Source organism: Cottoperca gobio, chromosome 18, assembly GCF_900634415.1.
Source record: "Cottoperca gobio chromosome 18, fCotGob3.1, whole genome shotgun sequence".
NCBI lineage: Eukaryota > Metazoa > Chordata > Actinopteri > Perciformes > Bovichtidae > Cottoperca > Cottoperca gobio.
The window spans coordinates 10,586,494-10,611,804 of NC_041372.1; the positions used below are offsets into that span (position 1 = coordinate 10,586,494).

General features: G+C 40.8%; 1 protein-coding gene across 3 annotated transcripts in view; it reads right to left on the reverse strand.

Annotated features, from left to right (window-relative positions):
* Positions 1–12,444: 12,444 nt before the first annotated feature.
* The window catches only part of pcdh7b (protocadherin 7b), a 107,801-nt gene continuing 94,934 nt past the window's right edge, over positions 12,445–25,311 (reverse strand). For 2 of the 3 annotated variants that reach the window (XM_029454664.1, XM_029454663.1), the window contains exon 3: positions 12,445–16,857. In XM_029454664.1, the coding sequence (XP_029310524.1) occupies positions 16,385–16,857 (473 nt within the window). In that variant the 3' untranslated portion in view covers positions 12,445–16,384. Of the gene's footprint in view, positions 16,858–18,100; positions 18,120–25,311 lie in introns of all 3 variants that reach the window. The other variant, XM_029454665.1, reaches the window with a different exon arrangement.

Sequence of the window (25,311 nt, forward strand, 5' to 3'; positions counted from 1 at the left end):
CAGGGTAGCCGCAAACATTTCTACGTGACAGCTAGATGTGTAAATAAGCAACTGATTCAGTTTTTGCAGATACGCTAGGTATGAACATTTTGTTGTCGCAAATTAGTAGTTAATAATCTCAGGTTTAGCATCGGAGTTCTTCTCTATATCACTGCACATATAAATTTCAAATTGCTGCAAAGGTAGTATATTAATTTATTTATTTATTATTAATATGTTATATGTACTACTCATACTGGTTTGAATACACCATTTGAAAGTATATCCCATCTTTTACTGAGCAAGAATTGGAAAGGAATTAAACAATTTCTGAAATATACGCCGGTTGAGTTCAATGATTGCAGCAAATCAGGAAAAAACCCTAACCCACAACTAACATTTAATGTTGTGTTTTTTATTATTAACTGTAAAAAAAACAAAAACACTTGGCATTAAGCCTTCAAAATATAGTGATCCGGTGTTTCACAGAATAATAATATTAATAATAATAATACATTTAACTTCTTTAGCGCTTTTCTAGAAGCCGCTATACTATAGTATAACCGTTTCATATGGCACTAGGCTTGAGCAACACACACACGCACACACACACACTGTTTTTTCCTGTATGAGGTAAACACAGTGTACACTAAAAGTACATTACTTGGTAATATGGCAGTCGCATTTCAAATAATAGACGGAGCTATACAATGGACACATAAACTCAATATTTTCCTCAGCTAGGCTATGTTTAGTCTAACCACTGCACGTTTGCAATACCAGGCGCAGCTCTTAAAGTCAAAGCAGTCTCACTCACCCCAATCATACAAACCAACCTCACCCCATCCCTCCTCCGAATCCTTTAGAAAGCACTATAACATGCTTGTTATTTATACAGGAAAGCTTTACTGGGTTGTACTCTATATCCTAGTAATAATGCAGCAGAGGGGGGTTAAAGGTCTTGCTCGAGGGCACACTATCAGCAGTTGTGAATGGAGTAGCAGATCCCCCTGCTATTTTTGAAATAGATGATGACATCTGATAGCATAAATCCTGAACATCTCAGCGTTGACACAGGTGGTTTTATCACACATGCCCTCAAAAGCAATAGAGTTAGAAACCTTAAATCAAAACAGAAATTCTAGCCCGCATTCGAAGAACCGTGGTGTTTAATAAAGAGGATAGAAGCATGGCTGCTGACATTAGGGTGACATTGTGCACATAAACATCTGTTATGTTTTGTCAAGACAGGCTGCTCCCTGGGGTTCCTGCTGCTTAGCGTCATCAAATCCATGTGGATTTATCGCGTGTGTGTCTTTGTATGTGTGTGTTGCATTACCATACATGCAAGAATGAATTTGCATACACGTCGTGGGCATTTTTTGTGCGTGGGCCTATGTGTAATGGGCTAATTAAGTCCTGCACAACACACACACACACACATAGTTTCTCCTTGAGGGAGGAAAGCAGCCGGCAGAGGTTTAAGCGAAGGGTCCAGATGCATGGCCTCCCGTTGGATACACACTGTAGCTCCAAAACCCATCCCCCCACCCCCTCCGCCGCCCGCCCTCCAACCTCTCTCCACATCCCATTGGGTGCAGCAAGAGAAGGAGAGACAGGAAGTAAACAAGGTGGCCATAAGGACCACACAGTTCACACTTGTGTTGTGTGTGTGTGTGTATGAGGAAGTCAAAGATAGGATGCAAACTTGCCAAAACCGCAATAGTCCCGACATTCTTTCCTTTTTTAGAGCGAAAGCTAAATGGTTCCGATGGCCCATTGCTCCGAAAATACAAATTCTCCCTGCCACGAACAGAAATACATGGCTAATTATTATGCAGAATGACGTCATCGGACTTTCCTGTTCACGCAGTATTTCTCTTTCTTACCATGGCAAAGGCATTATACACCCTACTCTGATATTCTTACCCAAACCCTCCTCATCCCTAAACATAACCAACCCAACCAACAAAGGCAATGAGTAGCTACTAGCCAATCAGAGGCAGAGTAAGGTGAGTGCTGCCTTCCCCAGTAAAAATAAATAAATATTGTAAAGGTCCGATGACATCATTCTGAAAAATAACTAGCCATGTGCTTCTGTTTGTTGCAGTGTGCATGTGTATTTTCGGAGAAGAAGGCTTTCTTGACAATGGCTGTTGGTTTTTGGACCGGCTGTCCAATGAGGCTGTTGGGGTTTCTTAAATAATGGGCCATCAGAACAATGGGCAGTCCCCAAATTAACCACCTGCGTCATGGGAGTGAATCTGAATCTTCACAATGCAGAAAATGAGCAGCATCACATTTATAATGCAATGAATAGTCCTGCAACCCCAATGCATCAATCACAAACAACCAGCCGAGCTGTGATCGTCACATGCGAGCGCCCTTTGATGTAGCGCATGTAAATAGCGAATATTCTCCTCATGCTTTTCTCATACACGGCTTCTAACCTAAATACTTCAACAAGCAAGCAACTAGTTTTATAGAGCCATCATATTTATGCAAATGAGTAAATAAAACATGCATGCGTACATGCTTGACTGATAAAACAAGAAATTCCCCCCAGAACTTTGCAATCTCTTACCACAATCAGATATGTGGGATAATTATGCAGAAACATGCATGCAAATTGTGCATACAAGAAACCCTATCTACCATAAAACATCAAAGACAAAGTGCTGGCCTTGTCAGAATAATGCATGCATAATAGATATTATATATATATTTTCTTTTCTTTATGGCAGGGATACACTGAGCAAAATAAGCAGCAAGCAAGAAGCCACTCTCCCTGGAGAATTATCCCACAGATCTCCGTTTTTTTCTCCCGACCCTTATTCGATGTGTTAGCCCGCACAGATAGCCGAATCCACTGAACTTGGCAGAGGCTGAAATTAGCAAATTAATTAGTGTGTGGGGGGGGGGATGTGCAGACCAAGCGCTTGATGCAAAAGTCATCAACAAAACAAAGTCCCATCCTGAAGTCGCTCCAGTGCCTGTGGAGATTTCAGGTTGAGGCTCTTGCTTTGTACCTTATGTAAATGTACCTATGCTGAATTATTCATGAGCAAGTGTCATGGGCAGTGTTACTTTGGTATGCAAATGAGATATGTAAATCGACAGCAGCGTGTTGGACCAGCGGTTGGTTTGAGAGATCACTGAGGGATCAATAGTTGAATGGTTTAGAGTGAGTGCATTAGTTAATGTGTGTACACATGTTTCGTGTCAGACACTGTATGTGAGCATGAATTTAGTGATGTTGACTGGAGTGGAATAAAAGAAGATAGAAATGCACACAGACGGAATAAAAATTATGTTTTGACCAAGTGTGTTATTAAGAATAAGTTGGTTCCCAGCTGAGGCCATTAAGGAATAATCTCAGTTCAAGGAAAATACATACTTTCATTATTATTAAAGATGAATGATGCACAAAGACAGTCGGTCTTTCTCAGTTAAAGCCCCAAACAGTCTACCCACACAGGTGTTTTCAATTTGTTGCCTAATTAGACTAATTCTCAGGACAGTGTGGGCGTGTACAAACTGGGCTTGATTGACATCTCCCGGACTCCCCTGTTGGCACCTGTTAGGACGGGACCCTGTTATCAATCATAATGCTCCAGAGATTTTTGGACCAATGACAAGAGGTTTAATCAGCCAGAAAAATTGGAAACACCTGTGTGGATGCACAGGGCCTTTTTAGGGTCATCATTTGTTTATATATTCAGATATCAGAAATCATTTGTTATTATTGCAATGTCTATAGAAAATCATTCTTTTTTTTAAAAGAACAATAATGCTATCAGTGAAATTAACTTATTCTAAGCGTTTTGTCTCTCCTTTTTAAAGTTAAATTAATTTACCATAAAAAGAGTATAGGGAGGTAGACAGACTCTGTTACCATAACTGTACAAAAGCGGTTATTATCCACTGGATTATTTACACGATATAATCATATGTGTATAACATGCATGATATAAATATGAATTATACTTACTCTTACTCTGAAAGTTTCAAGCCAGTTTCACCTTAATCCCGCCCAACTGATGAAAGTTAAACCACTCTATGTCAGAAGAAATACAAATAAATGTTAAGTTACTTTTTAACTTAACCAGTTACTTGGAGAGATCTAGGGATATGAGCAATGTGGTGCATCATTTTGCAAGCCTACTAATCTTGTGGTGCGATTTCATTTTTTCTCGACTCTAATTGATATGTTTCTTTTTGCCCTGTGTACTTGTCGCAGGAAGATATCTTGGTGGATTTGTTTGACACACAGCTAAGTAATGATTAAAGAAAGGGCCTCGTACTGTGTAGCTTCTTGAAATAGCACTCCTTCTCTATACATCTCATTTTCACAATCCGTATGCCTACTTGGTGATTTCCTTTGGTCTAACAGTAATGAGAAGTGCAGCAGAGTGGCAGAGCTGGCGGGGCACAGTGGGACGGAAATGACTTGGTGTCTATCAAAGTGTCAAAATGGAATATAGCCGTGCTGCACTCTGGCCTTGAGCCAAGGGTGAGTCTGGGATTCAACACACACACAGTGACACACACCTACACTGTAAGGTCAACGCAATCCCTGCTGAGTCAAACCCTGTATTCGTGATCAGGCATTGAAGTGTGAGAGAAAACAGATGGATTGTCAACAAACACAACACAAGAAATGGTTAATTCTTGAGCTAGAGGACTCAAGGCGTTGTTCTGGCCCTCACACACAGCTGCTCCGTGCATTATACATTCATCCACATGGGAAATAATGAGATCACTGAGATCATTCTCCTAATAAAAGGAAATCCGTTGCATTCTCGTGGCTGGTACCCTCTGCATGTTAACAGCATGAGGCAAGGAGCAAAATCAACTCTCCCTCCACGCGTCGCTCTCCCTCCTTATTGTTTTTCTCTTCTCTTTTCTCTTTCGCTCGCTTTTTCCTTCTGGCTTTGTGCGTAATGCAAGAAGAATTAGAGCATGTGTAGAAAATGCATGGGAATCCCACAGACGGGGAATAAGAGGGGGAAAGAAGGAGGGGAAACAAAAACAAAGAGGAGTGAAAGAAAAGAAGAGCATATGTGAATTTTGTTTCGGCAGCTTGACGGCAGGGTCAGCGTTTAGTCTGACGACTTGCATCACTGTCACACTGGAGGCGAGGATAAACGGTTAAAGTAAAAACATTGCCATTGTGTATGCGAATCCTAAACATAAATGCATTGCTGTGGATGTGGAAAAGGGCAAAGATAAGATATGACTCGCACTGCCCAAGTGGAAGCGGCGAAACAGGCTACTCTTGCATGATATCACCCCATGATTCATATGTCAAAGATGATCATCTTCACAGTGTCTTTCATAAGTGAGAAATTCTATGCGGTGGCCTTTCCACAAACTAATGAGCACCAGTTTCTGATCGTTTTGAAAGCCTCAGTATTGTAAGCATGTATTATTAATGCCCTGTGACTAAAGGTCTTTTTCATGTTCCGATTGTTCATACAAATGAAGAGCAAGTGTGCTTCTTCACATATGTAACTGACCTGTAGAAAGTATGCATTAAACATTAAAAAGGTACAAATATTATTTTTAGTAATAGTTTTAGTAGTAGAAGCTGTTGGAAAACCATTTTCCCAGTTTTGTTTAGCTACAAAACATTCAACTATCTCCGAAAAATCTTAATTTGCAGTCCCGATTTGTCTGCAAGGGTTGTTAAAGCTGATTATTAAATAAAGGGTTGTTCCAGCTGATTGAAAGATTCATTTATTTTTGAAATTCTGAGATTTTTTGGCTTTAGAAAAGACCTGTAGGCCCACTGGAATTTGTGTGCATTTTCATACATAAAAGGGTGCAATGGAAACAGACTTAGTGACCGCATCCTGACGTACATTTAGCATGTGACTTAAAAGTCCACTGAAGCTGAAGGGTACATTGATGGATGGAAAGGTCCTTTTATTTTGCAAATTGTCAGTTAAATTGGTTAAAATTTGCACTTAATCTGGATGGAAACCTGTTTAGTGTTTTAGTGGTGTGTGGCTTCTTATCATATTCATGACTACATGGATTTGGCTCATTCTGAGTGTTTTAAAAAGGTTACCCAGTGGAATATTTGGCCGCTAGTAGCGCTATGGAGCAATTTCTCCATTGTTTCAAGATTGACAGTTGGTCAGTTGGTTGAAGAGTTATTTTCCAAACAGAAAACATGAAATAAATCAAATAAATCTTTTATAATGTCTTTAAAAGAAAGGATCCAGACTGTAAAAATGAAACGAGTATTTTGTTTGGATTTACTTCTACTCCAATCATTTCAACGTGACAGTCAGACTCTTCCCCACGATTCTATTCAGTATTGATCCTTAAGATTGGACACCCTACTTACACCCTAAGTTTTACAAAAACAAACTATTCAGAGGGACAAGCATCCTCAAAATGTTTTTTGTTGTTGCTCACTCATCATTCATACTCAAATAATGCTGAAAGTTTATTTTTAATAAAGGGTATCTAACTCGGAATGTTATGCCACAATGTCTCTCGTCAGGTGAAAGTGTAACACTTTTTGTAAAAAGATTTACTCACCTGGGTCACAGTCAAGCATTTGTAGAAGTTCCAATTCAATATTTCTTACAAGGTTTTCGTCTTTGGGCGGAAATTGGAGAAATTGGGGTTTCTAATGATCTTTTCCACAACTTTCGGAAGTAAGTAGATTATGAAATGAGAGTTTGGCTGCAATGAATACATGTATTCGTCATTTGTCGAGGCTTACTTTTTAGAACATAAAGTGTGGTTGTCAGGGGGGCGGGGGGGTGTCGGATAGTCAATCAAACAGTCACCTTTTTCTCAATCCCTTTCCCCCACAGTCTACTACCATCTATTTGTCATTTCTCTGCCTTCTGTAGCTCTGTCTCCCCCTTTCTTCTCACCCGCTCACTTTCTCTTATGTAAGTAGTTCTCATTAATCACAGCCCGCCTCCGACTACTAAGGCTTGTATGGATTTTTGTCAAATTGCTTCTGCCACATAAATCTAGCACATATAAATGTGTGTGCATTCGACTCACAACTGATTTGTGATAAATGGATGTACATTTGCCTTTTTTTTTCAGCAGATTTTTTTTGGCCTCGCAACAAGTAGCATTTCATACCTCATCTTTGGTGGGAGATCATGTGAGCGACTCGTGGCTGTAGGTCATTGTGGGAAATCATCATGTGACAGCAGGGGTCACAGAGAGTCTTGTGGGTAATAACTAGTGACCCACACACACACTGGAAAGATATCACTCTTACCTCCTCCCTGCCAGTCCAGCTCTGTTCTGCCTTCTCCGTGTCCTTGTTTGCAGGTGAAAACTATTTGTCATGTACACAACTGGAAGGATGTGAGCAAAAACAATAAATGATGGAACTAAAAATCTGCAGAGATATGCACATGCTGCAATCTCTGTTTATGTCACAGAAGGTTTTGTGTAAGGATCCTGTGGCTCATACATCTTAGGAGATCAGGATAGTAGCAAAATGCAGTGATTACATATTTGATAAAGCATGAGGTATAGCCCGTATCTTACTTTCTTTACTATATAAAAATATATGTGTGTATATATATGCGCTACGAATGTGTGATTTTAAATGGACATTTTTAATAATTTTATATTTGTAGTAACTACACAACTTATCTTACTGTATCATATGTTAACCTACTACATTATCATTACTATTTATTTGTTGATTATATTTTGTATTGTTAATCTGAACCTGCAACATAATTTATGTATCAAACAGTAGATGTAGTGGAGCAAAAAATAACAATATTTGCCCGCTGAAATGCAGTGGAATAAAAGTATAAAGTGGCAGAAAATGGAAATACTCAAGTAAAGTACAAGTACGTCAAAATTGTACTTAGTAGCCTACTTTCCACCTCTGTACGCACTTTCTGCCATAGAACTAGACAGCTCTGGTGTGACTGCTACTTGGAGAGGTCCCTGTTCACCTCCTGCCCTGCCGTGGTGCCCTTGAGCAATGCACCATACACTTCCCCCCTCACTCCCATTGCTCCCTGGGTGCTGTACATTAGCTGCCCACTGCTCCTAGTAGTAGACTCCTGGTACTAGGATGGGTTAAAAGCAGAGAACACATTTCACTGTGTGTGCTGTGTGCTGTGTGCTCTGCATGTGTGGCCATTAAAAAGAAGGTTTCATCCCTCCGATTCTTCTAAGCTAGGCTAGAGGGCTTTATTAAGTGAAAGTTAGCATTTAAGATAGTCGCGGCTAGCTTTAGCTAAAACTAAAGCTACGTTTAGTTACTGATTTTCCACCAGAATATTAATTTTGATAGAATGACATTTGCCTATTTGTTAGGCTGCTACATATAATTAAATAAGGCACCAGCTAAATCAATTTGTGATTGAGCAGAAGAAGAAACGGCTAAACTCCTGCTAAAGGTAGCTAGCTTAGCAGACCTCAGTAGCTGCCGACTATGTTTTTTGACTCTAGTGAAGTTCATGTGATTTGGTTTGGTCAAGATACCTTTACATCACTTAAAATGGAGTCAGTATTTAGTATAATATTGATTTAAATGTAAATAGTAATTGTACTCATACAGATAGTAACACAGATACTTGATTTCTGTAAGCTATGGACTGTAAACTCAAGTACATTTTCTTAAACTAGTTCAAATTGATAAGAAAACTAAGAGAAAACATTCCATGAAGATTATCTAAAGGCAGAGTGCAGTGCATTGTTTAAGTATTATATTATCTATTAGGGTTCTATGGCAATCATTGTTCAGTAAAATAATCATACATAAAATGGAAGCATTACAACCTTTCTATCTGTTGTAGAGTTTGCCGTCCAGCATGAAAACTTTAAACCCTCTTTTTTTTTTACTTCATCCATAGTTACTGCATTGCCTTTGTAGGGCAGATAAAAACAATAAAAAAGAATTCCACCATATTTACAATTATAGCAAAACAAAGCAACTGCACCAAATTCACTCAAACAAATGAATTTCCATCAGAAAATGGTGACTTTAGCAGATCAAGTGTGATCACAGCGTGAGCCAGTCTGCATTTCCATGCGTGTGTCCATCTCCGCTGTGCAAGCAATAAAATTAACTGTAATGACATCATCCTCGGGGGAGTGATCGCTGGCAAAATATAAGCGCTGATAGAATTTATGTGATCGCAATTAAATCAAAGTTATTGCAGGAGTTTCCTTATGAACTTGTTTATTTTTACCATCCACAACACATAAAAAAAAGTTAGCCCTCAATCCCTCAGCACGTTCATAAAATAAATATGAAATAGAAATCAATTTAACAAAGCCCTAACTGCTATTCCTCGGATGCCATTTCCCGCCGTCGCGCTAGCAAAATAAAATCGAAAAGACAATAAAAAAGTCATAAATTGTGGATATCAAACAGCTTCCTTTAAGGTTTATGGTCAAATTCCACTCGCTGATGTGATTTTAAGTCGTTATTTCGCACCAGTGAGCATAAACGGGAATGGAATTCATATAAAAATGGCATACCTCATGTTTGATGTTAGAGAAGTGATCAATGATTTCATTAATTAGCTTTACATATTTGAGCTTAGGGAATAGAAATCTTTGATATCTCTCTCTTGCTCTGTAGCACATCGAGGCTGCTCCTCTTCCTCTCCTCCTTTTTGCCTGCCGTTTTATCTGCCCGTCTGTCCCACACTATCTCCTCTCATAGGCTGGTTGAACACGACACCACTGCAGAAAACACCTTTTGATTCAGGTGAATGCGCGATTATTATCGAGACTTCACCTATGACTCTTTTAAGGGCTCGTTTTCTCACAGTGAAACCTGTGTGGGAGGTCAGTTCACGTCCAGACCTCCTTTATGTGTGGGAGCCTGTTTGCAACTTTGTATGGAAGCGGTTGATAAGAGGGCAATGTCAGATAGCTGGGGATCGCTGCCAAAAGGTGTTTGTTGCTGCCAATGAAAAAGGGAAATCAGGTGCTTATAGACCTATGAACCAGCACGTTGATGCGATCGATCCGATAAACGCTCACAACGACATTTTAACCCACATGGTAACCTGATAAAAACCTGTTTCACAATTCCAAAAAGTATATATTTTTTAGTAATTAAAGGCTAAAAATAGATGTATGTACCTATTTAAGAAAAAGTATTTTCTACATAAACTGTATTATTGACTTACGCCTCCTACTCTCCAGTGATCAATGCATGTAATAATCTCTGCACAACTGGCTCGTTTCCCTATTTATGTTATTCATAGTATTCAGTTACTGTTTTATTCATAAAAAAAAAATCTCAATTAATTTGTATGCATCGCCTAAACATTAATTACATTCAAATTAATTCTAATTTGTCTTAATTCCCCCCTCTCTAAACAGAAACATTATTACTGCCCGCTGATTATTCCATGCCAGGCAATTCAAAATGCTTCAGAAAGGACAAGAAAACGAGCGAGACCATTTGCATATCAACATGATTCAAAGCTAGTATTTCTTGGAAGTGGCATCTTTTGAAGACAAACATGCAGAAAAGAAATGGTTACACTTTTTGAATTTCAATTGAAATCGTCCATAAACAAAACTTCTCAGCCTTGTAGGGAAAATAATGTTTTTCTCCAGTTGTGTTTTTACCGTACGTCCTCTAATATTACCGTGACAGTGGAGAGGAAAACTTTCTCCAAACTATTGAACTTTGGTTATGTCGTTTTACGGTGCATTGTAGTTTCATATTAAGACGCCATTATTGGTTTCTAGTGTGTTGGAGTGTGCGGCGTGGGGGCGACTGTAATCGCCTCAGTACATCACCCAGACATGAAGGAAAGATAGAAAATGCACACTTAAAAACATATGAATATATGTTATCAGATGCACATTTAGTATGTATACATTCACATACAGTTTTAGTTTTTGAATATGTTTTGGATATCATGACTTAATTCTATAAATAACACACAAAACTCACCAAATGTCACTCTACTTCCTGTATATTCTTGTTCTCTTAAAGGTATAACCACCAGTTTATACCATAACCAAATATCTTTGGTTTAATTATGACAACACATGGCTCATTCAACCCTAAAAACATTTTGGAATCAAACCTTTTTACATTGAGTCCAAACTTAAAGCTGCACTAATCAATATTTTAATGAATATATTAATATTTTGATCAAATGACCCAAGAACATTATCACCTAATTCTAGCGAAAAAGCTCTTTGAAACTCGCTGTACGGTACCTGCCTAGCAAATTAATGGCATACAAATGTAGGGGGCTAGCTTGTGAAACATTTGCTAAACATGTCAGTTTTTCACAAGAGTTGGTTGAGACCAAAACAGAGCTAAAATGATGGAGTGAATATTAGTCTTGCGTTCATCAAATGAATGCTAATGTTGCTCCGTGTCTGCTATGTTTGCTGATTTTAGTCATAAATGCTTAAGAAAGCATTGCTTTTTAGCTTGTTTTGCTGCCCCCAAGTGGCGTTACATGAAGTACATACATTCCTACATACAAGTATACTAGAATATTAATAGTTTACTTAATGTTGGATATTACATTTTTAAATTACACCGTTTAGTTAACAAACTGAGATTAAGAGCATTATAAAACAGATATTTCCGGCCCTTGATTATGATTGGCTGATCCGCACCCGAAACCTGTTGTAAAATACTTGCATACAAACACACAGCTGTGACCGCATCACAACAGCATCACTGGGAAAGTTTGTCAGCTTTTGTGAAAAGTGGTATGAAGAGATGGACAACCCGCCATTAAAACCAAAAGCCAGGGGGCCCTACGTGTCCTGTCACTTTGTTAAAGAAATTACGTTACCTGTTGTTGCACTAGCCTTTTCTCTCCAACACATGCTAACGATATAACTTTATTATCTAGCGTGCATGTTTTTATTCGTAGTCTATTATGCCGACTTTTCTCAAGTTACAGTGAGCATAATAGTTGCCGATGGTAGATGCATGTGTGGTAATAATAGCAGCAACATGATGAGAAGTTTTTGTTCTTTCTTTCTACTAATGTTAGGTTTACCAGAAAGACCACAGAGAAGAAGAGCGCTAACATGATTGAACAAACTTCAACAATTGTACACACATGTCAATATCCAGATAAATGTTAATAATCACCTCGATCTTTAAACATGTTTTCTGTGTGTAGCTTGACAACCACTCTGGTAAATGTCGCTAAAGAACTACATTGCTTGGCAGAAGAATCATTATTTTATCAATATATGATTGAATTTTGTATTGCTGTGTGTTTTATTTTATGAATCCTTGCCAGGTAAATGTAGTAACCATTTCATAAAAGCAATAAGCCACTTAAGGGCTGTAAATTACAGTTACAGTCACGCTCCATGTAGTGCCTAGCAGCGCCGCGGTAGCTCACCTGGTTTTATTATGATTTAGGCAATTAAACGCTCTTGAATGAATTTTTGTTTTATTGATTGAAAATACAAACATACACATAAAAAAAACAATGAAACCGAATGGACTTGTTTTACCATGTTATATTTTAATTTCTGCAGAGACAAAAATGACAAGCAATTTATTTACACAAACCTGTACAAAAGCAAATTAAATTATGTAAAATATCTCATAAATAGAAGTGGACTTGCGTTCAATACACTTTGCCATGTTCAGCTAAGCTGCGTGCATAGTGACTCATATTAAACGATGATACATTTGTTCCTCAAATTTCTATATCAACATCCAAGTCGCAGGACAAATAGTAATGGTTAATATTACAAATCTCATTACACACTGTGAAGGCTATACGATTAGAGGAGAGCACAGACTGAACACACACCTCGGACGGCAAGATACAAACATTTTGACGGCAGCTACTTCATGTTTTCTGTCTAATGTTATCATAAAAAAGTCCAGAATTCTGTAGCAGCTACCTCCAGTGAATATAAAAAAGAAAAAACCAAGAAAACGAGTGATCAAAAAATGAACAAGTGTACACTGTACTCAGTGTAGCTGCCAATGAATGGCATTTTTTCTTTCATGTCTTCTCTTTATGTCTGAGGTTCACACTACAGAGTCTTTGTTCCCATCTGATCTAGAAATTCAAAGCATCACCTTGCGGTATCATAGCGCACATCATTCCACGCTTATTTGTAGGACAGGGTTTCATCACCTACCAATATGCATATACTGTAAATCTGCGCGCGTGTGTGTGTGTGTTGTGTTGCTCCGCACATCTTGAGGTGTGTGTTCTGTCAGCTACTGTCCCCTGCAGCTTCCCCACCCCCCTCTCCACTTCCACTCCTCCAAGTAAACCGTAACATTACCATTTTTATCTCTAGGCTCCCTCAACTCTGAGCAGTCAAATGTCTCCAAGCATTCTTTTTTTTTCTCCCCCCCCCCCCCCCCCTGCCTCTATCTTTCTATGCTTTTATATTCAGTCCTAGAGCTTGTTTCATGCACAAAGAAGGTTACTTGACCTCTGATGTCATACATGTACGTGAGTGGAACACGACAAAAAAATCCATTATATCATTAATATTACTACCAACAAGCAACTTTTGAATGTACCTGTACTCATTCGGTAATGCACTATGCTAGGAATGGATATTTCAACAAGATAATTGAACTCGGTTAACAATAGCCATTTGGGTTTTATACCTACAGGCTCACTGACATTTGACTGGTTGTCCTCCAAGAAGCTTTTGACATCATGGGATTTCATCTAAGATATGCAAATGTATTTTTAGTCCGTTCTTAAATGCCACCCCATCTACTTTTGTAAGCATGTCAACGTAATTATTTATGCACCATTCCAAACCAACATTTAATCATACCAATTGGTATAAAAAGGCACAATTGCATATTTGCATTCACTCTTGTATTTTTTTTTTTTTTTTTATATATTTTCTTTCTTTTTTCAGAAGCACTCTAAATATACAAAGTGGCACAAGATAAAGAAAATAAAAGAAAAAGAAAAACACATAGTATATTGTCGTGATCATTTCCACGCTTTTGACTGTGTAACAAATACATGTATGGGAGTACAAAGTAAAATACAAGATGGAAAAAAGAAATTGCAAATATCATGGTATAAAGTTTATGTAAATAAAATGTATGAAAGATTTGGGTTTGTGTGGTGATATAAGAGACGACGATGACGTTCTAAAAAAAGAAAGATCAACGGTATGGTCTTAACTGATGTACTAAGTTGTACTACATGTTTCTTCAGGTATAACAAAAGCAAGCAACAAGGTGGATTTCCATGTTTACAGGGAAAACATTTTTTTGTACATTTTGTTTTACAGTTTTTTTCTTCTTCCTTCTCAGTAAGTGAAGTAAGTTCCCATTAAACGTGCAGTAAAAAGTAAATATTTATGTATACAGTTGATAAGTATAGGAGCACTTTCTTTCGAACAACGAGTAGTACTTACAGACTATAGATCGCCGGAATGCAGAAAGAGCAGCTCCGGTCAAACCAAAGGGGTTTTGCTAACATACAAAAAGGTTCCATTGCATCTGATATTATTTTGCTTTATTACAGTCATGGGATTTTGCGCCTCTGTAGCTGCGAAAAGGAAACATCACTGTAGACAGGGAGGCACAACATCTCAACATTGTCTTGTGTCTGTGTGGTCATTAAGCGTCAGCTCTGAGGATGTTTAGTTGAGACATCACATTCTTATCTCAATCCTTCATGTAATGTGTACTTAAAGCAAAGTTCTCCCTAACAAAAAGCTATTTGTGTGTGTAATGATGGGAACGCTTCATCCTGTTTTGCGAAGCTTTGGTTTCACTTTGACACCATTTTTCCAAAAGAAAAAAACCTCCTGCTATCTGCGCATACAGACGTTTTGATTGTTCTCCATTGAGCTGATTCTTACATTCGTGCTCAAAGATGCCATCACCATGTACTATGGACAGCAACATCTACAGTACCACTGCTTTAAAAGGACTCTTGGACAGCCATGTGTGGATTCATGTCACCTTGAAGGCTTGAGGAGAAGTGAAAAAGAAGTTGATGCTTGTTGGTCACGTGTACATTATGATATTTATTGCTCAGTCTATCGCACAACAAGAAAGGAATAACAGTAAAAAGCTGTCCTTGCAGCTGTTTTAGGATCAGCTTGGCCATGTTTACGCCCTCTGAAGCCTATTATCGGTGTACATCTACAGTATACACTAAATATAGCCTACACACACACACACACACGCACTATATACTGCATATCGGGCCCATACACACATACAATTTCAATTGCACCTCCAGAATTTTAATCTCGGCATGCCACACACTGTGCTTACCCAGGATTTTCAGTCCGGCAGCGCCACTGGCCTCAGTTATATGAATCTGCTTCTGTGTCTGCATATGTGATTTGGGAAAAACAGGGTAAGTATTACAACTCGATATAAACAGTAGCATCCCAATGAGGTGATTCGAATATGCATGACCATGTACACACATGCTTTTCCAGCCGATAGATCTAAGATTTTGCATTTTGTAAAGAGGGTTTTAGTCTCAACCTCGCCAATCAAAGACAAAGAGACTGAGGAAAGGTAGCAAGACAAAGGGGAATGAGAGCAGTAAGCGTTGTTGCTGTGGTCCAATGTTTATGTACAACTGTGAAGAGCGTTCACACTGGTAGGTGAGAATCAGTCATCATATGTCCATCATACCAGTGGTGTTGTAGTCTGAAACAAGGTGTTGTTGCAGCAAATTCCATTGGCTCCCATGTCTGTCCAAGAATCTCAAGAGAGTACTGACACAAGTGTTGTTTTCTGAGCTGAGTATTTAAAGCTTCCTGTCCTTATGAGAATTGTATACGGTTACGTTTTGGTCTGCCATTGAGCAACTTTTATCACAGTCAAGGTGATGGAATCCATAGAAAGCTCAGTATGATATAGACCATTATGTCCAATATATTGTTGCAGCCACGGCCAGAGCAGTGTTCTGAAATAAAAAAAAGGCAGAGCCAGACGCACTTTAAAGACAAAATAGTCCACATGTACAGCTTTTGTTTCTAGAAAAAACACAAACAGAAAAAGAAATTGTCTCTTTTGTACAGTGTCACCTTCAGGGAATGGGACGGGTAATGCATGCATGTACTGTATATGTAAAATGAGTTGAGTATTGTACAGATTGACTGTCAAGCAGCAGATCATGTCCCAAGAGCCCGACTCGCCAGTAGAACAGCCTCGTCCCAAGTCCTGTCAATGCCCCTCAACAGTTCTTCCTCCTCCTCCTTTCTTCCAGGTCATGGCCAGAATTAGCACTTTAAAAATGATGTTTATATATCCGCGTAGATTTTTCATTAAGAAGCTGTCGTAAAAGTCTTTGGATAAAGTTTAGTCCTACCTTGCAGAACAAGGGTGGCTAAAAGCTTCTAGAGCTGTAATGATGGTGGGTAAGCAACTATGCTTAGTGTTTAATGCCATATGTTGTGGCACAGCGGGTTTGTCTAACACTCACAGGTACACCTCCCGTCGTGTCAGAGTACCACAGGACGTGGGCTTGTACTCCCCAGTAGGTGCCAGAGGGATCTCCTCGGTGGGGTGGCCCAGCACTTCTTCCCCACTTCCTGGCGAGCCATAGGAAGGCGAGCCGAAGGCCTCGTAGGAGGAGGAGGAGGAAGCCATCTTCTTGTTGAGCAGGTTGCGATTGCGGTCGCCCATCATGTGAGAGGCGGTGGGGTCTCCGTTGGCCATGGCGGCCATGGCGAGGGTCTCTTGGCTGCCGGGCTGCTCGGCGCTGCTGCTGCCGCTGCCGTTGCCGCTCATGAAAGTGGAAAGCTTTGGTTGTTGAGGGGTAGTGGTTGACTTGGATGGCCGTCGCTCAGGCGACGTGCGCACAGGCATCCAGCAGGAGTCCGAGTGGCCGTACTCGTCGCATTCCCGGGTGCACTTGCCAGTCATAGCTACGTCAGGCAAGGGCCGGGAGTCTAGAGGAAGCAGAAGGAGAAAAACAAAAGTAAATGATACTGTTTGTTCCAATAAAGTGGGATATTTAAGGAGCAACTAAAATGAGTAAATACATTTCCTAGCACTTAGTGTTTGGTGTGGTATGTGTCACATGATTTGGCTATTATGAATTCCTTCATTAGATGCGTGAATTTGTATTTTCTCCCTAATGAGGTCATCAGCGCATCTAAATGTTAATGGAGAAGGTAAAAAATAACAAAAAACTGGTCACGATGGTTACAAGGCACCTATTGACACAGCCAATGCGAGTTCTGAATTTTATCACTTGTGAGGAGAATCCAGGTTTGTTCGGATAAAATTACATTTCATGCAGAACCCATACCACATGACAGAAACGGTAACGTAAAACACCAATGAAAAGAAGACTCCACTGGCTACGACAACAGCCTCAAACTAAAAAACAGTGCCGTGAATCAGAGTTGAAATATTGTCATGCTTCAAAACGTGTTTGTGCTGAAAGGGGAAGGGAAAGGAGGAGGGAGTGGCAGCAATGAGAGTAGGGAAGGAGGTCAGTTTGTGGTTTTCAGCTTGCCCTGATCTAAAATTTAAGATTCATAATCAGGCCTGCTCTGTGTTTGTGTGTTTGTAATGTGTGTGGGTGAGTATGTTTGTGAGAGGGGAGCACCAACAAAACCCTATTTTCTTATCTGGTGATTGACAGACAGCAATCACATTCTGATCTAAGTAGCTTAATAGCTTTGTGTGGCTAAAGCGCCTTGATATCCTCTTAAATCCACTAATAGGGGTCTTAACCAATTACCTAGCTGGGAGCTGGCCTCAGATTAACTACGTCTACTGTATTATTTGTGGAAAGAAAATTATGTGCTTACGATGCTAAACCAAAACAACAAGTTTGACAGATACCCGACTGTCAATGACTTCTGTCGGACGGTGCAAGAGTTTGTTTCAGTGCAATATGTGAAAGACAATTATCCCAAATAGAGCGAACCAAAGCTGCGTAGCTTTATATAAGACAAAAAAAAAGCTGGAAGGAAGGAAGGATTCTGACCGAATGCTTGGACATTACACAAAGTTAATAGGAGTGCCAATGTTATAAAGATGCTATGTTAGATGTAATATATTCATGACCTGAAGTATGGAAAATTAAAATCAAGCAAAAGCAAGGGTGAGTGCAAACCAAAGCCAAGCATGCCTTTTGCCTAATATTAAAAACAAATCAAAAGAGTTTGGACCATGGCTTACTTTCAATGCTCTTTTTCTCCTGTAAAAGAAAAAATAGAACAGAAATCACTCTTAATGTTTTGCACTTATGCAATAAAAGATATATGTATACTGTATGAGAAACCTTGCACTGTAGCTAAGCACCACAACAACGTTTGCAGAGCAGACACAATGCAGCCGAGAAGAGGACAGCTAAGGAAGAGGAGGTAGGAATAACAGAATACAGTCCTGTTGATTCAAGTGTTTAATCAACCTTTGAATCACGTTCACTCTGAATGCCTTTCAGCAAAACATTCGATATTACTTCGAGAGTGCCATTCCTGTGCTGCCAGAAATCCTATTCCTACTAAATACCTATTAGAATCCATTTTCATGTCACAAATTACCTTTGTAAAGCATCAGCTAATGATTGCCAGTCATTATATAGCCAAAGCCTCAGGGAGCAACTGCCACTTGATAGAAAAATCAAATAACTTTTTGTCATTAGTGAGCCCAAACAACTGAGTAGTTCTGTTTAATGGAATGTAAATAGCTAAATAAATGAGACGACAGACAAGAAAACAAAACAAAACAAAACAAAACAGAGAGATGCATTGGCAATCAAATAGTTAACATGCCAGCTGATGGTAAAAATGATAAAAGTTGCTATGGATCATGGCATGGGAAGAAGAGATGTCTTTGTCTCCCTCTCCTTCCTTTTCCCCCTGTCACAGCTTGATAAACACAGTCATCAAAGAGACAAGCGGATACCAGGTCCTGATTGTCTTGCTCATTTACACCTACGATTGAGCCATCATGCTACCCACAATGCACGGCGGCTCTCACAAGGCTCCCCTGGCCTGCCTTGCTCCTGGCTGCTCATTCAATTGCCTCCTCACCCCAGTCACATTCAGACAAACTTGTAAGGGGAACAAAAACAACAGGGAGGAACCTCTTGCTTCCGCCAGCTCTCGCGGGTAAGCGGCCCACCTTCGGCAACACATCTCCGCCGCCGTGCGCGGTGAGCTGCCGAGGTAGTTAGCCGGCACTCTGTGGTTTGTGTGCACTGAAAGGAGGCTGATTATTTTCTAGCCATGGTCCATTGACTCAGCATGCTGGCTAAAAATGAAGATGTTTCCCACTGAGCTATATCAAAGCAAATATGCTGTGTTTTTATGTCTACTTATGTCTTCACAAGTGTCACCTCCCTCTGAGGATGGGCCATCAATATGAGTGCTTTAAAACCACTTAAGTGCACGTGTCCTTTAGCTCTGGACAAATAAGTACCCTAGAGTTGGATTCAGCCAACCTTAACCTCTTGTAGGTAATGCTAAATTAATTCTGATGTCCCATCAACATCCATCAGATTATTATTTTCTTAGCAAGAACATCACTCTTCACATTTCCTTTTATAAACCCTTGCTGGCTGAATTGGTTCAAACTTATATCTAAGAATGTAAGTTGGCAGAATAAAAGCAAATGCATTACAAAAACGGCTGATAAAAAACCCCCACAATTGTAATGAAGTATTTCTATGAGGAAGACACGCAACATCGCTTCCAAACATATCCATAGGCCCTTTCAAGACCCAATTCAGAAATCAGGACGTAGAAAATATCTTCAAAGAAAAGCCCTTAGAGCACTCGCAGCACTGTAGCAGGCTTTTGTTACATATTCACAAACATCCCGCGAGCCCACACTATCAACCATAACACAACACAATACAAGTGGGTCACTCGGCTGTGTTAAAAAGCCTCCCTGCAACACTGAGAGCCAAACAAGGAGACCCTCCATACCAGGTTATGTCCCCGGGGCTCGGGCCTTGTTTGGGGAACAAGAGGGCACAATCTAGGTGCTCGCTATCTCCGTCGCTGGAGAAGAAGAGCTTTCAAGCCAATTCTCATAATGGCCCGCAACGCAAGCCATTAGCCCTCTTTTACATTTACTCAAAAGAAACTTCTGGAGGAGAGAGGAGGAGGTGGCGATGGTGGATTGGGGGAGTGATTGGCAGATGAGGAAGAGGGGTGAGCAGCAGCCTTCCCTGAGATGTAATTTCATATGGACAAAAGTAGTCTGCCGCCAAAGTGACGATTACCCAGAGATTCCACTGTAGAGCAGCGCTCCGACATATATGTGCCTCATACTGTGTGACTTTCTTCATTTGTGCAGGCAGAAAGTGGGCCAGTGGCTGCACTGGTTCAGCTGCGGCTTTTCTTAGCTGGCTTTAGTCTGACTAGTTTACACTGTGGGATATTTCAAAGAACCTCTACTGCCGGGGTACAGTAGCAATTTGATGCGGCGTCTTTAGCACTCGCTAAGATGTTTTAGTGGTAGGGGGGAAAAATGGAGGGTTAGACTGTCATCGCTTATGGCCATATGCTTGCTAATGTCTGTTGCGTGGGCATTTCTGGGCAATTACAGTTTAGTGCGTTTGTTTGTGTCACAGTACTGTACACTATGTTTTCCACGGCATGTCAGGAAGTCCACTTGCTAGTCTGCATTCATCTAAGTCACCAGCGCTTTTACTTTCAAGCTGTGTCGTCCCCCGCAACATCACTCCCTTCCTCTCTCTATATTAAGCTATGAACCGCTGCTACAGACTGAAGCCCCTCGACCTCTTGCCCTGATTCAACCCAAACTGCTGAGGATTTGGGAGGAAGGGATGGAAGGAAAAGAAGAAAAAAAAAAAGACAGAGAGGGAAGAGTAGACAAAACAGAGGTGATGTGCCCGCGTGCGCTTTTGTGTCTACACGCCGTGTCTTCGGCAATGCAATGTCTGTCAGACAGCAGATAGGGGTCAGAGCAGAAAGGGAGGAGGGCGACAGGAATGATGTAAAGAGGGAGGGATAGAAGGAGAGGGAGACAAGGAGGGAGAGTGTGTGTGCTGAGTATAGCAGGGTCAGGGCCTGGGAGAAGGGAAACAGCAGATTGAGTGGAGAAGACAGCATGGCTGCCTTTGGGCCGTCACAGGCCAAACACACTGCCAAAGAGAGCAGTGGAGAAGAGAGTAGGGAAGACAGGAGGAGAGGAGAAAGAATTGAGGACATTAGCAGAGACATGAGGAAAGGACAGAGTGATGATAAAGGGAACTTTTGATAACAGAAGACGTACTGTGCTGTAAATAAATCTCTCACACATGCTCACATTAACTCATCAATGCAAGGACCTTGATTTAGCCTCTATAAGGTTTCAAATGATCTCAATGAAGTCCTGTGTGCAGGGAGATGTCAGGCGCCTCAAACCTCTCCATTAACTCAATCTAATACACTTCCATCACACTCCCCGTATTAAGAAAACAAAAAAAACAAACCACTTTAACCTCCAAAAGGTCCATGTGCTTCCAATTTGAAGCCACAACATTTTCAAAAAGAAAGTTGTCTACGCTTGGGCGAAAAAGGCACGAGAGGGCGCTTGTGTGAGAACAGTGAGTCTGGTTTGGAAATGGGCTTGAGATTGTCTCCCGCCCCCCTCATCAAAGGCCTCCCTGTACGGACAGATCTATTTCACACGGCGGAGCAATCGCCGTGAAGATGACAGTGTACATTGCGGGGTGTCATACAGATTACTCCACGCAGGCTGATGGAAGGAAAATGAAATATTTATCCTGAAAATCCAGCTGTTGGAAATGCTCAGGCCTTTATGACAAAGTAAGGAAAGGAGAAAGACAGCAAACAGACAAGAGAGACAGAGATAGGAATGAAACTCAAACCAAAAACAAATCCAAAGAGGGTCGCCACACATGCTCCGCGGTCGTCTTTCTTGTTTCTCCCTTTCTACTCATTCTCGCCTCTAATAGGGTCCCATTTAATTAGGTGAAACTTGCCGACTAATTATGGTGTAAGAGCGAGTCTCACTGTGTTTGGCTGTCTCGCTGTGCAAGAGCCCCCGTGGCATTGCCTCGCAGCTTCGAGGTCCTCGGCATCAAAGACAGACAGGCAGACAGACACGGAATACACACACGACTAAAGGTGGCTGTGGGGAACGAATGGAGGGGCGGGGGAGAGGAGGAAAGAGGCCTAAGAGGAGAAAAGAAGGTGAGAAAGGAAGATGTAGGGGCGTCGAGAAAAAGAATAGGTGCTAAATTATTAACGCCGTCACGGCGAGTTCAGACAGAACAATATCCACGGGAAAAAAGCGATATTTGTCTTTCTCTTGCTGAGATGTTTGCCAGGCAATTAAGGAGGGGTTTGAGAGGGAAAGTTACGCAGCGGTGCAGGGGAAAATGAGAACAAAAGGGGAGTCCTGGGGAGCAGTGCCCTTTGAAAAAATGCGCAGTCATGGCGCGCACCGCTGGCGACGACATTAATTGATTGCATTAACGTCAGCATTTGAGATTCCTTCGGTGGCACATTAAAGTTAAAGCCAAACCTCAAATATGTAACCCCCATTAGTGCAGTTAAGATCTTCTAAGAGGGAGGTCAATTTGATCGAAGGAGCAGAAAGTAACACACTTTCCGTCTCTTTTAATTACAATTCAATACATAAGAAATGCAAATAGCAGCCCGTTCACGAGCATATGTGACTCACATTTGCTCTTTTTCAACATCTTTCTATGTAACCTAGCAGTGCTGTTTATACGCCAGATGGAGGAATACTGTTGAAAGTGGCAGCAGGTGATCTATTCTCTGCCTTCTGAGCTTCTTGAAGTATTTACTGCCTGGCAAGGGCAACTAAGGGAATAATCTTGAACCCCCCCCCCCCCCACCCCACCCCCTGCCATGCCTTGAGAGGTGCAGGACGGGCGCAGAGAGAAAAACAGAAAGGAGAGAGAGTGAGTGAGCGAAGGGGGAAAGATACAGAGCCCTGGAGTTTTGTAATGAGCTGTCACCTCCTTTTGCCTCGCTTTTCGAGATGCCCAACCTCTGCGTGGAACAAAAACTCAGCATAAAAAACCCACATGAGGCCATCCAATACTTATATAGGAGAACTTTTATAGGTTCTAGGTAGGTAGATGATGACACAACTTCCTTTTCATTCTTACTTTCTTCTTAGCTATCCCCGAACTAGCTATATGAGGACACTGCAGGTACGCATTGTGGGTATGATATGGCTGCTTTTCTCTTCCAGCAGGGTCAATACTCTTTCTGGAATAATGAATGTACTGCGGCCTGCTCCCGCGGTAATTAATTGAGGAGAGATTAACTAGCATAATTTCATTCTGGTGACGATCTCTCAGCCAATTATCAAATGTGGCATGCACTCTCCCTCCCCTGTGCACACATCCCCGCTCTACAGGTCTCAACCTCTCCTCTGCCCATTTGAACAGTCAGCACTCAAGCCCCGAAGTGCCCATAAATAAAGTGTCCCTGCATGTCATGCTCCCTCATTCATCGTACGTGCATTATGCGCGCTCACATGCCTGTGCAAAGCGAAGCTACGGCGGGTGCTTTGCGCATTTTCGCGACACACACATGAATAGAGACACCACGGACCGCGTCCTTAGATCACTTCTGACCCATCACCTCATCTTTAAGTGGAACAACAACAGGATGATGTGGAGAGGAGAGAAGCAGACTCATCCACTCTGCTAATAAGAAAGATGGTGCTGGCTTCCTGCCACACGCACACACACACACACACACACACACACACACACACACACACACACACACACACACACACACATAGACACCAAAGTACTGGAACTCAAAAAAGAACAACTCCAAAGTGTGCTCGGAAAATCCGCACATATGTTAAAACAAAGGGATTTACTCATGAGGCTTTCATATTACCCTTGATGCGTAACACTTATAATCAGCTTTACGAGCTACAACTCGTATATTTAATTAATTTATGCTCGAAAAAACTCCAAATTACAGTATGAAATAAAGCAGCGTGTCACCCCGCTTTTTTATTGTATGTGCAGTTTTCTTCATGGCACTCTGAGCTTAAACTTGAATACTCCGGGAAGACCCGTTAGGATTAGCATTAGCCGCTCTGCTATGGTGCACACATGCAACACTGCTAGCAACCGATAAAACAATATGGCATCCTCAGCTCATTTTCACATCACACAGAGACCTTGCGGGTTGTTGCAAAACCTTTACATTAACCATGCAGCGCTTGTGAAGCTTGTGTGTCAATGCTCAGCATTCCCAGGCACAGACAAGAAGACGAGCACACAGTATTATTTGATAAGACAAACACAGCATAGGGATGAAGGGGTGTGTAGAAAATGGTAGGGCTTACTGATCTATTGTGTGTGTGTGTGTGTGTGTGTGTGTGTGTGTGTGTGTGTGTGTGTGTGTGTGTGTGTGTGTGTTTGTGTGCAAAGGGTTAAATGTGTGTTGTTTATTACTCTTCTAAAATCATTCTCTCTCACAAACACCCCCCCCCCCCCCTTCTCTCTCTCTCTCTCTCTCTCTCTCTCCTCTCTCTCTCTCCTCTCTCTCTCTCTCTCTCTCTCTCTCTCTCTCTCTCTCGTCTTTGGAAAAAGAAGTGTCATTGCTTCTCCTCCACTGTTACTCTTATCGCACACTCGCAGGCACACTCACACAATGGCCTGTTTTACACCATTAAATGGTTATTTGTCAAAATACAATTTCGATTAAATAGTCCCCTAAAATAAAAATAAGAGAGAAAAAAGTCTGTGATTTGTGCCTTTTCACCGATTGTAGTAATAAGAGAAAACATCTAAATTATGCTTAGGCATACTGTAGGTCTACATAGGGAGAGTTTCGAAAGATGACCAGGAGCAGGTTAAAAATAATATCATAGCAACTGGGCCTTTGGTGGAATTATTCTCTTATACAGTTAAAATGAATGGTGACCGTGCAGAACATACTTCATGTTCAGCCCTAAGCAGCATATGAAATATGAAGCTTTTACAAGAAGTATAATACCACTTGGTGAAGACACCCATAACAGTAGCACCTAAATTGCATCAGAATTTCATTATGTGTGTTAAATTTAGCATGACCTACATATCGCAAATAATGTTGTAATCACGCATGGCATAACTTTCATTTCAAATTAAAATAAAAGCACTAAACCACCTTATTTCTTTATTTGCAATAAAGGATATAACAAAATAAAAGCATTTCCTACTGATACAAAATGTACTCTCTCAGCACCTGATGTCTAAAACCAATGTTCCACTTGTGATTAGTAGTTAGCAGTGACGGCTAGCTAGTTAGCTTGAGTGTCAGCCAAATAACACCTACTATCTACCATGCTTGTCATCCTGAGTGTAGCAATTAGCTCTCAGCTGTTAGCGCATTCTCGGCCAGAGTGAGCTGGGCACGGTGAGTCAC